This window comes from Triticum aestivum, chromosome 2B (genome assembly GCF_018294505.1).
Source record: "Triticum aestivum cultivar Chinese Spring chromosome 2B, IWGSC CS RefSeq v2.1, whole genome shotgun sequence".
Classification (NCBI taxonomy): Eukaryota; Viridiplantae; Streptophyta; class Magnoliopsida; order Poales; family Poaceae; genus Triticum; species Triticum aestivum.
Window position 1 is genome coordinate 30,889,350 of NC_057798.1, and position 14,785 is coordinate 30,904,134.

General features: G+C 49.2%; 2 protein-coding genes across 2 annotated transcripts; one reads left to right on the forward strand and one right to left on the reverse strand.

Annotated features, from left to right (window-relative positions):
* Positions 1–2,671: 2,671 nt before the first annotated feature.
* On the forward strand, positions 2,672–8,635 carry LOC123043286 (ELMO domain-containing protein A). Its single transcript, XM_044465698.1, has 11 exons — positions 2,672–3,269; positions 4,132–4,182; positions 4,276–4,363; positions 5,109–5,215; positions 5,487–5,555; positions 5,676–5,791; positions 7,112–7,166; positions 7,290–7,410; positions 8,162–8,209; positions 8,301–8,395; positions 8,518–8,635. Exons 1-11 carry the CDS (start codon positions 3,237–3,239, stop codon positions 8,617–8,619), a joined length of 885 nt encoding a protein of 294 aa, XP_044321633.1. The 5' UTR covers positions 2,672–3,236; the 3' UTR covers positions 8,620–8,635.
* Positions 8,636–10,219: 1,584 nt separating this feature from the next.
* LOC123043287 (E3 ubiquitin-protein ligase WAV3) lies at positions 10,220–13,889 on the reverse strand. The gene is made up of 2 exons (XM_044465699.1): positions 13,234–13,889; positions 10,220–12,474 (listed from the first exon to the last, which is right to left on the reverse strand). Exons 1-2 carry the CDS (start codon positions 13,597–13,599, stop codon positions 10,528–10,530), a joined length of 2,313 nt encoding a protein of 770 aa, XP_044321634.1. The 5' UTR covers positions 13,600–13,889; the 3' UTR covers positions 10,220–10,527.
* Positions 13,890–14,785: the final 896 nt, after the last annotated feature.

The window sequence follows — 14,785 nt, forward strand, 5'->3', positions numbered from 1 at the left end:
TATATTATGTGCGAAAAAATTATTTTCTTTTAAAATGTTCATCGTGTATTTGAAAAATATTAACCATGTATTAAGAAAGTGCCAAACATGTGTTTAAGAAAATATATACATCGTATATTTTAAAACAAATCAAGTTATATCAACAAAAGTTTCGTGTGTACATTAAAAATGTACATTGTGTACTGAAAAAGCAACGACACGTGTTGAACAAATAAATAACCGATAAAAACCAACAACAAAACAAAGAGAAACGAAGAACCATTGAATACCAAAAAAGAGAGAACCAAAGAAACAAAAACAAAAACAAAAAAATCAATGAAAAAGAATGAAAACAATGGAAACCGGGGATGAAACAGAGAAAAATTGAGGAAAACCAAAAAAGAAACAAAATAACCGATGAAAAATAAACAAAAGAAATAAACAAGCCAATCAAAACCGTTAAAAGAAACAAACAAAACCGAAAGAAATCATAGAAAAAAGAAAGATCAACTTTGAACACCTAGAAAAGAAACAAAGAAAATGGGTGGAAAAAGTAAAGAAAAACAAAAAAAAACATTGAGAAAATAAGAAAAAAGAAAGAAAAAAAAGAAAACAAAAAGAGCAAAACCGAACCAAAACCCAGTATAGCGATTGTCCCGAGGCAGCGAGGAGAAGAGACGGGTGACTGCGTAATGGGCCGGTCCAGAAATAAAGCTTGAGGGAGTTTCTTTACGTGTGCATAGTGTGTGTATGTGTTGCTACAAGCTAGATATAACTCTCGTAACCTCATAGTCCGAGCAATTTTTTATTTGAATGCTTTCAGAATTTTCCAATATATTCAGGAATTTACCAAATATACATTAATTTCCGAAAAATTGCCTGGATTCTGAAATGTGTTCATAGATCTTACAAAATGTTTCCGAAATTTAAAAAATATTCACAGTTTTCAAAAATGAACAAGAACTTTTTCAACGTTTCATGAATTCAAAAAATGTTCCTAAAATTTAAAAATTATTCACGAATTAAAAAATGTTCCTGAATTTTAAAAAGCATTCCCGATATTATTAAATTGAAATAAAAGTAGAAAAATGAGAAAATGGAAAGAAAACTGATAAAACCAGTAAAACAACATAGGAAAAATCGATCGAGGGGGGATGCCATCGGAAAACCAGACCCGTGATATCTCGGTCGGAAGTAGCGGCTCGTCACCCACCATGGGCTGGCCCAATATACATTCATTTTTTATATACTCTTCCATTTTTTACCTTTTTAAATTTATTTATTTATTGTTCTTTTATAAAAAAATAGTTGAACCTTTTTATTATTTTATTCAATAAATTGAAATCACCTTTAAGTTTATTTCATGGAATTGGCGCATGGGCAGTTCGGAGGCAATCTGATCTGCCCTAGGTCTCGCTAGTAGGGGAGCTTCCATAGCCATCCTCCTCCAGCTCTGATCCTCGGTGCTCTTGGAACGACTTTTCGTGTGTTCACTAAGTCTAGTCCTCGGTGCCCTTGGAACGACTTTCAAATGATTGGCAGTGACTTTTGAGGCAATCTCATATAGCGCATTACACAGACTAATAGAGCAATATTGCAAGCAACATCAATTTTTTTCCTTGGGAATTAATTAGTACTAAAATAGTTTTCTTGATCTTTGCTACACTTTCAACTCCCTCAACAATCTGAAGCACAATCTTTGTAACTTTACTTCCACATATCTCCCAATGTTGTTGAAAATAATTTGCCGGCAAACCATCGTAGCTCGGGGCTTTTGTGGGAAACATCTGAAATAAAGCCCGCTTTACCTCGTCGGCCGAGTATGGATCCATCAACTTCTCATTCATCTCTTAAGTGACCTTGCATGGGATTGTCTGCAAACACTACATCTATATTGGATACCCCCTTCGCCGAATAGAGGTTACCATAGAATTATGTCTCCATTCCCTCCAACTCTAACATCCTCCGTCACCTGCCCATCATCCATAAGCAGAGGTGAAATTTTGTTTTTTTTCTGTGTTTGGTCACTCTAAGGTGTAAAAACTTGTGGAGTTTTTATCTCCATCTCTCAAACAGTCAACTTTGGATCACTGTTGTGGCATCATCTCCTCCCGGTTGAACAATTCAACCAACCGATCACTTATTGTTGCTTCTTCCCGAGTCGGACCTACTTGCCCCAGAATATTCCTCAAAATTTCAAACTATTTTTTTTTTGAAATTACGAATCTCCTCCTCACATGACCAAATGCGTCTTTGTCCCATGCCGATAGCGAAGCCGCTAGCGACAAGAGTTTGCCCGTGATACCACTAACCGAGAGGCTCTCTTGTTTGCGATTCCAAGAAGAAGCAATAAGATCGTGTAGACCATCGTGCATTTCCCACATTGTTTCATACTTGAACGACCTCCTACCCCGCGTTTGCAAACAAGTTCACCAAAATTTCTTCGTGGACTGAAGACACCGCATCCACCAAAAATTATGAAGCTTTTGGTTTCCCTACAAAAGTAAGGGGCGTGTACGGTTGTAATGCTGGGCCTCTTGTGGACAGTTGAGATTAATGATGGGCTAGATAATGTAACCCAGCCTACTGCATGCAGGCCGTTGAGCTGGGCTGCCGATCCCAACAGGCCTGGCCCAAGCACACATCATCGGCGATGACGTCAGCTTCTTCCTCCTCCACCACTCCACCACAACCAACGCAACGAGGCGAGCACGACACGAGCGGAGGGAGGGGGGCAGGGAACGGATGGTGGGGCGAGATCGGCGGCGGCCATTCCCGAAGCGCCATTCGTCCGTCCAGAGAGAGAGAGAGGAGGGAGGCGGGGCCAGGATTCGCGGGCACAAATACCATCCCCGCCCGTCTCCCTCTCCCCGCTGGAAGCTCCAATCTAAACCGAGCCAAAGGAAGGAAGGAGGAGGGGGCCGGATTGGAAACCCTATTTCCAATTCCTCCGTCCTCCTCTTCCTCCCTCCCTCCTTCCCTCCCAACCTTGATCCCCCTCCCCCTTGTCCGGCGACGGACAAGGACAGGCAGTCGGGAAAGAGTGATTCTTTGGCCGGCGGCGGGAGGGCGCCGCGCGCGCGCGAGAGGCGGCGATTCCCCCCGCTGATGCGCGCGTTCCATGGGCGTCCAGACACCGCTGACTGCCTTCTCCTAGCGCGCGCGTCGGGGAGGGTCGGGCGAGGAGGACGACGGGGAGGGGCGGCGGGCGAGAGGGGGGGCCGGGAGGAGCCAGCGCCATAGCCCCCTCTTCTTTGATGGGCATTCCGTTCCAGCTCCAATCCCAGCAGGTAGCACTTCTTCAGTTTTTCTCAAGATTAGTAGTGCAACCAACATTCGCGATCTCTGAATGCGTCATGTCCCATATGTGCAGAGCCGATCTGTTTTCCTCTTGGTAGAATCTCACGATGCCGTTGTATGTTATTATTATTCATCCATCTCTGCTTATGTCAGTTCCTGGTACAAGAAATTCATTCTTTTTGCACAATGTTACCGGTTGTGTTTCTGATAAACGGGATAAATCATGTTGCCCTGGATTGCATTTTGCTGACAGTTTACATAACTTCAGAGCATGGAACGTCCGGTCAGAATTGTCGAGTCGTAATCCAAAATTGAAATACTTGCATTTTGCTGGCAGTTTACAAAACTTCAGATCTCATGGAGCGTCCAGTCAGGATTGTCGAGTCCCAATCCAAAATTGAAATATACTTAAAATTGTGTTTACGGATGTAAGTATATCTTTGGAATTTGCATGGCTCTTTGCTCCAAAAAGTGCACGGTCGACCTCTGGTTCAGGCACCAAATCAGCGTCAAAGTCCTGCATTTTTATGGTGTGTCACACATACACCTACACGTACACGTCGTGAGAGCCTCGTGTGGCACCGGCGCGTTCTTCTAGCACCGGAATGTGCAGGCATCCGTGTAGTCGGGATAATATGGAACACTATATATGTTGATCATGGGTGGGTGGCGGTGAACATCCTCTCTCCAAGTACTAAGCTAGAAGCCCGTGCATTATAATTCATCCATTGGAGTTATCTTTTGTGTTTTGATTTTACTTTTGAATGTAAAATATTTAGAACTACCCAAAAATAATAAGCTCTGTGCGATGTGATTATTAACTTATCCTCTCTTTTTTTACTTTTTTTGAAGGGAATACAGCAAGCGAAGGCCCTACTAGCAGAAAACAAAATAATGATCAAAGTATGTATGAATTATTTACATGTACACCGGGCATGCAGTGTCCGCACTATCTGTTTGACAAGCTGTAACTCTTTATAACTGTACATCATGTAGAAGGAAACTTCTCCATCTGAACCTTTTGGGGGGCAACCTGCGAAAAATGCATCCACTCCGAAGCCAAATATGGCAACTGCTGCCAAGGGTGATTAATTCTCTCAAGAGCCTTCTCACCAATATTTATATATTTGTTCTTGCTTGCTACATATTTCTACATTTTGCTTGTCAGATATTTCTACAATTTGGCTTCTTAAATGTGCAAGTAATTTGAACTTTAAATCGGCAACACGTTATTACTGAAGTACACGTAGAATATTTTGGGAATATCTTATGCCAATCTGGTGAGCAAAGTGGAAATTAATTCTATGATTCCACCACAAGGTAGTTGCACATCATAGGTTGCCTCTTTTACACGTGTTCTAGGCCACAAACCTCAAGAAGATAGTATCCTTGTTGATGTTTTGTTGCATACAATGACACCGCTACAAATGACAGAATCATTTTTGTCTTCTGTAGAAACGATCAGAAACTCTATCTGATTCCAGAATATTAGACACATCCATGTTGCAACTTAGAATCCTACATATTTGACATGACATGGGTGCCGTTCTTTTCCCTATTTCTTTTATTTGGACTCGTTAGCATTAATTTTTTAACAGAACTCATTGGCATTGTGAACATCATAGATGGGGAGCAAAATCCTAATTCCTGCTCCCTGAGTGCCTTGTCAATTTGATCAAACTTATTTGGGAATTTTTTATTGATATTTTTTCTGTAGGTTTTCCTTGTTGTCAGTCGTGCATTCAATAAACCTAGCACATGTGTTATGCTTCTCTGAGAGAGACGTTTCATTGCTAATGACTTACTGTTTTCTGATAACCTGATTGCAGTTAATGCTATGGTCGGAAATAGGACATGGTTTGGAGGGCTTTTCACTGGCTCAGGTAAAAAGCGTCAAGTCCATGCCGAGAAGAACTTTGAAATGACCCCTCTTCAGGTAAAGTTGTATTAGGATTAGCAAGCGAAAACACACACTATATTTCAACCATATTCTCCCCCAAAAAATCACGATTTGATCTTTTCTGTAGTATAAGTGTTGGTTGTCATCTAAAGTAACAAATACAGTATCTGGCTAGTTAACTTTACAAGGATTTGGATGATCTCTTCTTTTCTGATATGATCTATTGACGGCGATCCTACATGTCTGCAAAATGCCTTCCCTTGTTTTGTTTTTTTGCAACTGAACCAAGCTTCTTTAAACTACTCAGGAACAAAGGATGCAAAAATTAAAGGACAGACTAAACATACCTTTTGACGAGACCCGACCGGAACATCTGGTATAAATGCAATAAACAAAACTTACACCCAGTTGGTTAGTTATTTTCCCATTTCTACCATACACGACTTCTAATTGATGATTGCATCTCCACTATATTTGTTTCGGACTGTGGTTGTAGACATCCCTGAAGGCTCTTTGGAAAATTTCCTTTCCCGATACAGAGCTCACGAGCTTAGTTTCTGAACAGTGGAAAGATATGGGGTGGCAGGGCCCAAATCCTGCAACTGATTTCAGGTACTTCCTTGTTCTAATTGTATGATTTCTTTTTTAACTTTGAGAAAAGAGGGGGTTGGCCTTTGATGTCCATTATAGGAAACCAACACTACAAAGTTCAGTACATAGAAGTAAACACCCCAGCAAAGTTAATAGTTGCATCAGTATGGCTGGAGTTTCAAACAGCTTAGCGAGCAGGCTACATTTATATTGAACATTCATCCCTGAAGTCTTTTCACTGTGGGTTGCATTTGTGTCGTCAATTGAAGATCTCAACCTTAACCTGCTGAAGTAGTTTGGAGGCCAGACACAGTCAACTGTGTGTGTCCTCCACTTCTACACCACAACCCAGAATCTTAACCAGTGATAAAATAATAAAATAAAACAGGCTGTTGGTTCATTGGGCATCGGCCCAGCCGTAACATGCATTGTTCCAATCTCCCCGAATAGTCCACAAAAGAGCTGCTAACCCAATCGAAACCAGATGCCTTTTTGTCGCGGTCAAACGAGTGCAGCCATGCTCCCAGAAGATGATTGACGTTCATGGGTACCGCGAATCCAAACGTGTGAGGACAAGAGAAGAAATATGGTCCCTATCCACATTGTGGCTACAGAACTGACATTTGCTTGAACCCATCCAACCTCTGTGTGTCATAGTCTCCTTGGTTAAAACTTAAAATACTCCTCCAAGAGACTGGCCAAAAGAAAAAAAAATGTCCCTGGAAGAATTTTAATTTTCCAAAAGAACTTATTTCTACTGAAAACTTCCCACTGGCGGTTAACCTCCACTGGTATAGTGTTGCTGCAAAAAGACTAACTGGACCCACAATTGAGAAGTTCCTCCAACAAAGTTCAGTGAACAGAGATCAGTTCCAGCCATTAGGAAGAATCTTGGAGACTGGGATCTTGCTGCTAAAAGTAAGATTGTACAGTCAGAACCCAGCCAATCATCTTCCGGAAACCTAACATTCTCCTTTGGCAGTGGCAGCAGTCATAAGAAGATCCTTAACCTCCATCAGATGAGGCCAAAAATTACGAATTGCCAAGTTTGAATTTAACTTGAATAAGGGTCGAGTTGAGCAAGTATTTATTCGTGAACAGTGTACTCCCTCCGTAAAGAAATATAAGAGCGTTTAGATCACTACTTTAGTAGTAGTGATCTAAATGCTCTTATATTTCTATACAGAGGGTGTACATCATAACCTGCACTCAAACTGTATGGTTAGTTGTTTGCCTATCTATTTGACAAGTATGTTTTCTCTGTTCGTTAGCTCACTAACTAGCTTATCTGTTCATATGTGGAAGCAAAGAGCTTAGAAACGGTCTGATTTTGATTTTCAGGGGCTGTGGATTTGTGTCACTTGAGAACCTTCTATTCTTCGCAAGAAGATACCCGGTATGCCATTTCAAGCAAAATGAAGCCGATATTTTAAACTACTTATGTGCTGAGAAAAGTGGCATTCGGCTTCTTCATACTGACACGCTATATGCTGTTGCTGCTCACCTGGTTCATATGCAGGCTTCTTTCCAGAAATTGTTGCTGAAAACACAAGGAATGCGAGCCACATGGGAATACCCCTTTGCGACAGCAGGCGTTAACGTCTCACACATGTTGATCCAACTGTTGGAGCTTAATTCAGGTATGCACCCTACAGGATTAAAGATCTTTCAATGTACATGGCAAATACGGTTTGCATGCATATATATATGTATGAAAATCTAACCTGATAATTACATATGGCCTGTATGCACTGCATCAGTAGTTCAGTACTGGTGAAGCCATTAAATCTAGTGGTGAGGGTACATGTACCATGTGCTACCTCCACACAAGTCAAACCACTAGATCAGCAGAGAACCCCAGAATGATCTGGTGCTGGCCCTCATTAGGGATATTTTATTTTCGAAACATGAGGAATCTTTCAACTTGATTATGACCATTTAATCATAATCATTTCAATAAACGCACATACAGCTGGCGCTAACTGCTAACTGACGGCCAACAACAGTCTCATTGCGCTGGGATTACTGATTAGAGTGGCCCTGCTATTATTATTACCTGCATACATACATACATGCATACAGCATCGGTAGGTCTCGCCAGAATCATTGAGCCGATGCCCAATAATTCTAAAATTTCTATGATTTGCACAAAGGCTTGCTTGCTTGATTGTTCATGTGCTGTTTGAATGCGAGCAGTTGGCTGCAATTACTGGATCATTGTTGGTTTCATAATTGGCAGTAGCTCTACTGGTTCTTTTCTCGGTTCATCTACCATATAGAATTGGTCAATGCCGCAATCTATCATTGATGTTAGCAGCTAATAAAAAGGAAAATCTATCATTGATGTCCCTCTCTTTTCTGCATTAACCTTTTCAACTCATGGCTGCTCAGCTCGACCGAAAACTTTGCCGGGGATTAACTTCGTCAGGATGCTGTCCGGTGAGCTCAAAACCCGCCACGATTCATCTCCGGGTTTCGAACCCCTCTGTTATCCTCTGAGAGACACTAACGCTTGGGTGCATCCTTGTAGAGCACGAGGACGTGTTCGACATCCTCTACTGCATAGCCTTCGAGATGATGGACGCTCAGTGGCTGGCGATGCGCGCCTCCTACATGCAGTTCAACGTAAGAGCACGCTCTCTTTCGCTTATTCGACACGCCATGCCATGTTTATGTAACCTAACCTAACGACGACGACGATGAGCTAACGGGTGCTGCCTGCCTGAATGAATGGGTGGATCTGGCAGGATGTGCTGGAAGCGACGAAGTCGCAGCTGGAGAGGGAGCTGTCGCTGGAGGACCTCGTGCGGATCCAGGACCTGCCGGCTTACAACCTCTTGCTGAAATGAAATGAAATAGGCTCGAGAAAAAAAAAAAGAAAACAATATAAACCTGGGGGGGGGGGGGGGGGGGGGGAATGTATGATGGGTTCCTTCTCTCCTGTGTACTGACCGATGAACCAGGCAGAGTTTTGGTATGAAAGCCTGAATGTGCGTTTTCAGCGTCGCCCTCTCTCTCTCTCTCAACCGTGTATGCATGTTGTTTGTATGGAGGAGCTGCTGCCGTGTCGCGGCCACGATCCGCCCTAGCACGAGCGTCGCGCGCAAACCCGATGACGGTGCTCGGTCGCGTGGAGAGCATTCACCTCTGTGTTTTTTCTTTGCTCGACGGTTCGGCCTTGAGGTGTCGCCTGTTGGAGAGAAAGCTCTGAATTTTGCAAAGCTCCACGATTGTACAAATGCAGAACACTGCACTGCGTGTTGAAAAACGCTCTAATATCATGGGAGGGAGTAACCGTTTTTTCTTTTTTTTTTTTGAAAATCCAGAGAGAAAAAAGACAGAGAAATAGGTATGTTTTTTATTGTTGAGAAGGAGATGTGTGCCCTGTGGGTGTGGGGTGCAGACAAGCGGCCGGATCGGATCCGTTGGGAGGCAGCAGCAGCACGCAGTACCTGCAACAGTGTGCTCATGCTCATGCCCTGCCATGGGAGAAGAGAACGGAGGCGCCACTGTGCGGTGTGCACTGTGGCCACTGTGACCAGAACCAAGAGTCCGTCCACTCCACATTCCAGGACAAGCCCAACTGTTGTTAGGGCATGCACAAAGGAACAATGCCAAGAGGAAGAAGATGAATGAATTGATGTGATGAGCCTGCACACACTGTGAATCCTAACTGTAACTGTGTCTGTGTGGTGATGTCTCCACGTGGTAACATGGCCCTTGCAATTCACATCCATCCCTTGACCTTTCCCTTGCTCCACCCAATCACTCCACTGCTCCTAAACATCCCCCTACCTATCTATCTATCTATCTACTATCTTTGACCCCTATCCTATCATGCCCTGATGCAAACACGCAAGGAACACACGAGATGCATGCATGGATCACTCGCTCGCCAAGTCACCATCACCTCCATGGATTGTCATTTCAACCCACACCCACACACAGCACCTTGGTGCAGGTCAGGGTCAGGGGATCTCCAGGATCAACATGGTTAAGTATGGTGGGTAGTTCAGGTTCAGTGATCGGCACCCACCACTCCACCAGGTCATTCTCACTCTGCAGCAGGGTCAACATTGGGCGACTGTAACGGCACAAGAAAAAGAAAAGAGCTGATGGACGGACGGGTGATCAGCAACCGTCAGACAACAGTGAAACTGGTGTAGGGTGCAGTGCAGAGAGAGCTTCTCCTGGACTGCAGCTCGATTCAGTCAATGGTTCATCCATCTATCTATGCTGGATGGATGCAGTTACAAAACAATGGGGCAGAGTATCTTCTTCTTCTTCTTCTTCTTCATCTTCTTCTGCTTCTTCTTCTTCTTCTTCTTCTTCTTCTTCTTCTTCTTCTTCTTCTTCTTCAGAGAACAAGAAAAATGTGTGCAGAGAGGAGAGGGATGGGTACAAGCATACTACAAACATGGAGGACCAATTGCCATGGACAAGCTCAGATCAAGAATGAATCAAGTCTTATAATTACTAGGGGAAAAACATGGAGTAATTAACAGGAAGGAAAGGAAAGGAAAAAAAAGCAATATCATGGATGATCCTAGTAGTATTTCACTTGGCTACTAATCTTTTAATTAACAACAATGGCGGCTCCCGCCTCTAGCCGCCCGCCCGTCCGTCCACCGCCGCACTCCGGCAGGGTCTTCGTCTTCTTCGTCAACTTCAACTTCACGACCGATTCACAAAACCAAACCAAAAACAAAAAAACAACCTCCACCTCGTCGTTACAGATCGACCGTCGACCACCGCCGTCAGAAGCGCGCGTTCTCGAAGCCGTGCAGGTCGCTCACCCGGTTCATGGACTTGCGCATGATGGCCACCTTCGCCAGCTGCTCCGCCGCGCGCCACGCCGACGTCGGCGTCAGCGGCTCGCTTCCGCCCCCTCCTCCGCCGCCCGATGATGCTCGCGGCGTGCCGGAGGGCGTCGCTGACCGGGATGTTGGCGTCGGCGGCTGCTGCTGGCCGCGCCGCCACCGCATGTCGCCCAGCTCCGTGTCCAGGCCGCCCAGCAGGTCCTGCTGCTGCTGCGTCGGCGGGGACTGCAGCACCAGCCGCCGCGCGGAGGACAGCAGGTGCGTCGCCGTCGAGAAGTCGCCCAGCTCCGCCAGCCGCCGCGACTCCGCCACCGCGCGGGTCGCCACGAACAGGTCGTGGAGCCGCTGCTGCGAGGAGGACGTGGAGCTCCCCCCGCCGCCGCCGTCGTGGAGCGGGGGCAGGAGCAGCGGCTGCTCGGCGCCGCGCACCGTCTCCTGCGACGCCGGGTCGCGGTACGCGCACCGGACGGACAGCGCGTGCGGGTGCGCGCCCAGCGGCGCCCGCAGCTCCACCAGCAGCTCCCGCTCCTCCTCCGCGTACATCTCGCCGAGCCGCACGCTCAGGGCCGACCCGCCGCTGCCGCCGGCGCCGCCCGCGAGGGCCACGGCCTGCTGCCCGGCGCCGCAGGAGTACACCGCCGTGATCTCCCCCGTCGGGAAGGCGAGCTCCAGGTGCACCTCCTGCATCACCACGCTGACGAGGCCGCCCAGGCATTTCGCGAAGGCGTGCTCCGCGGGGGCGCTCGACTCCAGCTGCTCCTCCTGCTTGGGCGCGAGCGGCGACCGCGCCGGCGCGTCGTCGGCCGGCCCGGGCCCGGCGATGGGGATCTCGACGTGGGTGAACCGCGTGGCCGCCGCCGCCGGAGCCGGCTGCGGGCGGCGCAGGGCGTGGTGGTGGTCGCCGTGCTTCCTCGCGTCCTGCTGCTGCTGCTGCTGCTGCGTGTCGGAGAGGAGCATGACGGTGGCGACGGGGTTGCGGTCGCGGCGGTCCTCGAGGACCTTGGTGGCCTTGCGCAGCGCGTCGCCGGCGCAGGCGCCCTGCGCCTGCTGCTCCTGCCCCTGCGCGGCGGCGCACACCACGAGGCGGTCCACGATCTGCCGCGCCGACCGCTGCCCCTGCCGCGACATCCGCCGCAGCGGCATCAGCCGCTTGGCGGCGCCGGAGAAGGCGACGAGGGAGAGCCGGTCGGCGGGGCCGAGCGACGCGATCACCAGCCGCATCCCGCGCTTCAGCATCTGCAGCTTCTCCCCCATCATGCCCTGGCTCACGTCCAGCACCGTCACCAGGTCGATGGGCGCGCGCCGCGACGCCGACGACCGCAGCGCCGGCGCCTTCACCTTCACCACCACCACGTACTTGCCGTGCCTCCGCCCGGACGACACCAGCGCGGCCTCAGGCGCGACTGTCACCGCCAGCCCGGTCCGCACCCGCGGCGGGTGCGGGAAGAAGCCCCGGAACTCGCCCTCCCGGCCGGCCTCCTCGCCCTCGCCCTCGCCCTCGTCGCCGTCCTCGTCGGCCTCCGGGATCGGGTTGAACCCGCTGCCGTTGGCGGCGGACTTGGGCGCCAGCAGCGGCTCGTCGTCGTCGTACACCTTGGGCACGCCGGCGGCCTTGGCCGTCACCGGCGCCGTCTTGCGGGAGTCGTCGGAGGTCCTGTGCTTGCGGTGCGGGGAGCCGTCGGCGTCGAGGTGGAGGCGGAGCGAGGCGAGGAACGGCGCCTGGCGCCACGGCGCGGAGCAGACCGGGCAGCAGAGCGCGCCGGAGGCGGCCGCGCGCGCGTGCGCCGCGATGCAGGGGAAGTGGAAGGAGTGGGAGCACTCCGCCGTGAACACCGCCGCGCCGCCGCCGTTCTTGACGCCCCGCGTGCACACGCCGCACCGCGCCTGCAACCAAAAACCGATCAATCACCCGCTCCATGGAAGAAGAAGACGAAGAAGAAGAAATATTTATGAACATCATGAAGTAAAGCAACATCGGGATGAGGAAAAGATTTTCGTTCGTTCGTTCTTTTTGGGCGGCTGCTCAAATCAGAATCGGGATAAAGCTGGCTCTGATCCGATCCGATCCGATCCGAATCAGCTTTTCCCCACTCTTTCTTTCACTTGACACAAAGGGGGAGCAGAGCAGCCTTTTTATCTTGTCCTTGCTCTTCCATCGCACGATTGCATCCATCATCATCATCTTCCCCCAAATGATGAGATTGGAACAATGTTCTCGGAGAACAACTTGGAGAGATCGTTTGTAGTGCAGCGTAGCCAAATTGGGGGGGTGTGTAAAGGAGATCTCGCCCGCGGAATGATGGAAAGGAGAAGAAGAAGATGAAAAGGTGGCACGGAATGAAAAACAAAACAAAACAGAAGATAGAAGTGGGGATTGGAAAGCTGCTGCGGTTATAATAATAATTGGATAATCAGGAGCAGAATCGAATCGAATCGAATCTCAAGATGAATGAATGGGGATTAGGACAAAACAGAGCAATGATTGATCCCCATGCTCTGCACTGGGAGACGGGAATGGGGATCGCCGATCGCCACCCGCCATTGCAAGCGACAAGCAGCACGATAACCACACTGCATTCGGAGGAAGAAGACAGCGAGGGAGGGGTGGGGGGAGGAAAATGGGGTCTTTGGCTGGATGTTTACCTTGGTGGGGAGGATGGAGGCCTTGAAGAGCGCGAATCTGGAGGGGGATCTGGGCGAGGACGGCGCCGAGATGGCCTGCAGCAGCGGCACCCGCTTCCTGGCCGACACCGGCGCCGACGCCGGCTGCGGCGGCGTCATGGGCGCCACGCTCTCCGGCTCCGCCGTCGGCCTCGTGCGGCACCGCAGCGCGGGGGCCGGCGGGTTGCTCCCCCCACCCCCGCCGCCCATGCCGGAGAAGAAGGCCAGCTTCCGCGGGGTCGCCGGCGCGTCGCCGCGCGCCGGCGGCGGGCGGCGCTTGGCGCTCCCGCCGTCGCTGTCGTCCCGGCTCACCGACGTGCACAGCGCCCTCCGCCACCCCGTCCCCATCTCGCTCTGCACCACCACCGCCGCCTCCTCCGTCCTGCTGCTCGCTCGCTGGCTGGCTCAGAGTCTCCGGGGAGAGGAAGAATGGCGCCGGCACCTCTCTACTTATATGATAACTATGATGCTCTGCTGCTGCTGCGGCTGCTTCGTCGTCCTCTCACCACCATGAATCCGTCACATGGGGATGGGGGTGTGTGCCTCGCTGCTGCTCCTCCGGCGTGTGTGAATTGCGGTGGGATTGGACTTTGGAGGGAAGTTATAATAGGGAGGGAGGGGGAGGGGAGGGGGGAGCTTCCGCTTCCATGATGGAGTAATTTATTGGTGCTGCTCGTCATGTGATAGGGGGTGGGAGGGGTTGGCCAATTATTACGGGAAACCCTCAGCTCTGACTTGCCACGGCTGGACCCGCTTCCTGCAGCTTTCTTTGTTGGTAATTTGTTCCTCCTCTTTTGAACACCTGCCTCCTCTTTTGTGTAGTAATTGTAATCACGGCTTCATTATTAGATTAATGTGGCAACTACTTCCTCCCTAAAGAAATAGAAAAGCGTTTAGATCACTAAACAGAGGGAGTATTATTTTTTGCTCCGCGGAAAAGAAGAGGGTGAAACCCTAACCGCCGCTCTCCGGACGCGACCCCCGCTCCGCTCTTCCCTTCTCCGGCCACCGCTTCGATTCCAACGATATGGGCCGGAGGGGCAGGGGGGTTTTGATATCTCGTCGTGGGTGTGGGAGGTTTTCTTTCGCGGGGATTTGGTATTGTGATGGCTTGTTGTAACGATGACGGTGATGTCGTCTTCGATACAAGTCTCTTGTCGAGGGACTTGGGAGGTTTTGCCCTTGGTGGCCTTCATGGACTATCGGTTGGGTCTTCTTGTTGTTTATCGACATGCCTCCTTCATGGGCGCTGATAATGGTACCGTTGTCTTCTTCAACAGCCTTTTGTTTGAGCATTCAATGTGGGTATGGTTGCCTATCCAGATTGCGGTGGTGTCCCTAGTATGCTTGCGTGGTTGGCTCAACGAGGTTTGTTCCTCTACAAGTAAATGTGTCCGAAACTAATAGCTAAATAACTAGCTTATTTGGTTCCAAAAAGGGTGGATTCGACCTTCTAAAGTTCAAATCCCCTATTCAATTTTCCACACCAGAGTTCGTACATCCATCCACAATGGAATGGAGTCACCCGTGCAAG

Bases quoted from the DNA above. Each gene is read 5' to 3' on its own strand.
- LOC123043287 (XM_044465699.1), bottom strand. From the start codon at position 13,599: ATGGGGACGGGGTGGCGGAGGGCGCTGTGCACGTCGGTGAGCCGGGAC. The intron at 12,475-13,233 runs GTAAACATCCAG...TTTTGGTTGCAG, and splicing joins CCTCCATCCTCCCCACCAAG to GCGCGGTGCGGCGTGTGCAC.
- LOC123043286 (XM_044465698.1), top strand. From the start codon at position 3,237: ATGGGCATTCCGTTCCAGCTCCAATCCCAGCAG. The intron at 3,270-4,131 runs GTAGCACTTCTT...CTTTTTTTGAAG, and splicing joins TCCAGCTCCAATCCCAGCAG to GGAATACAGCAAGCGAAGGC. The intron at 7,411-8,161 runs GTATGCACCCTA...ATGGCTGCTCAG, and splicing joins ACTGTTGGAGCTTAATTCAG to CTCGACCGAAAACTTTGCCG.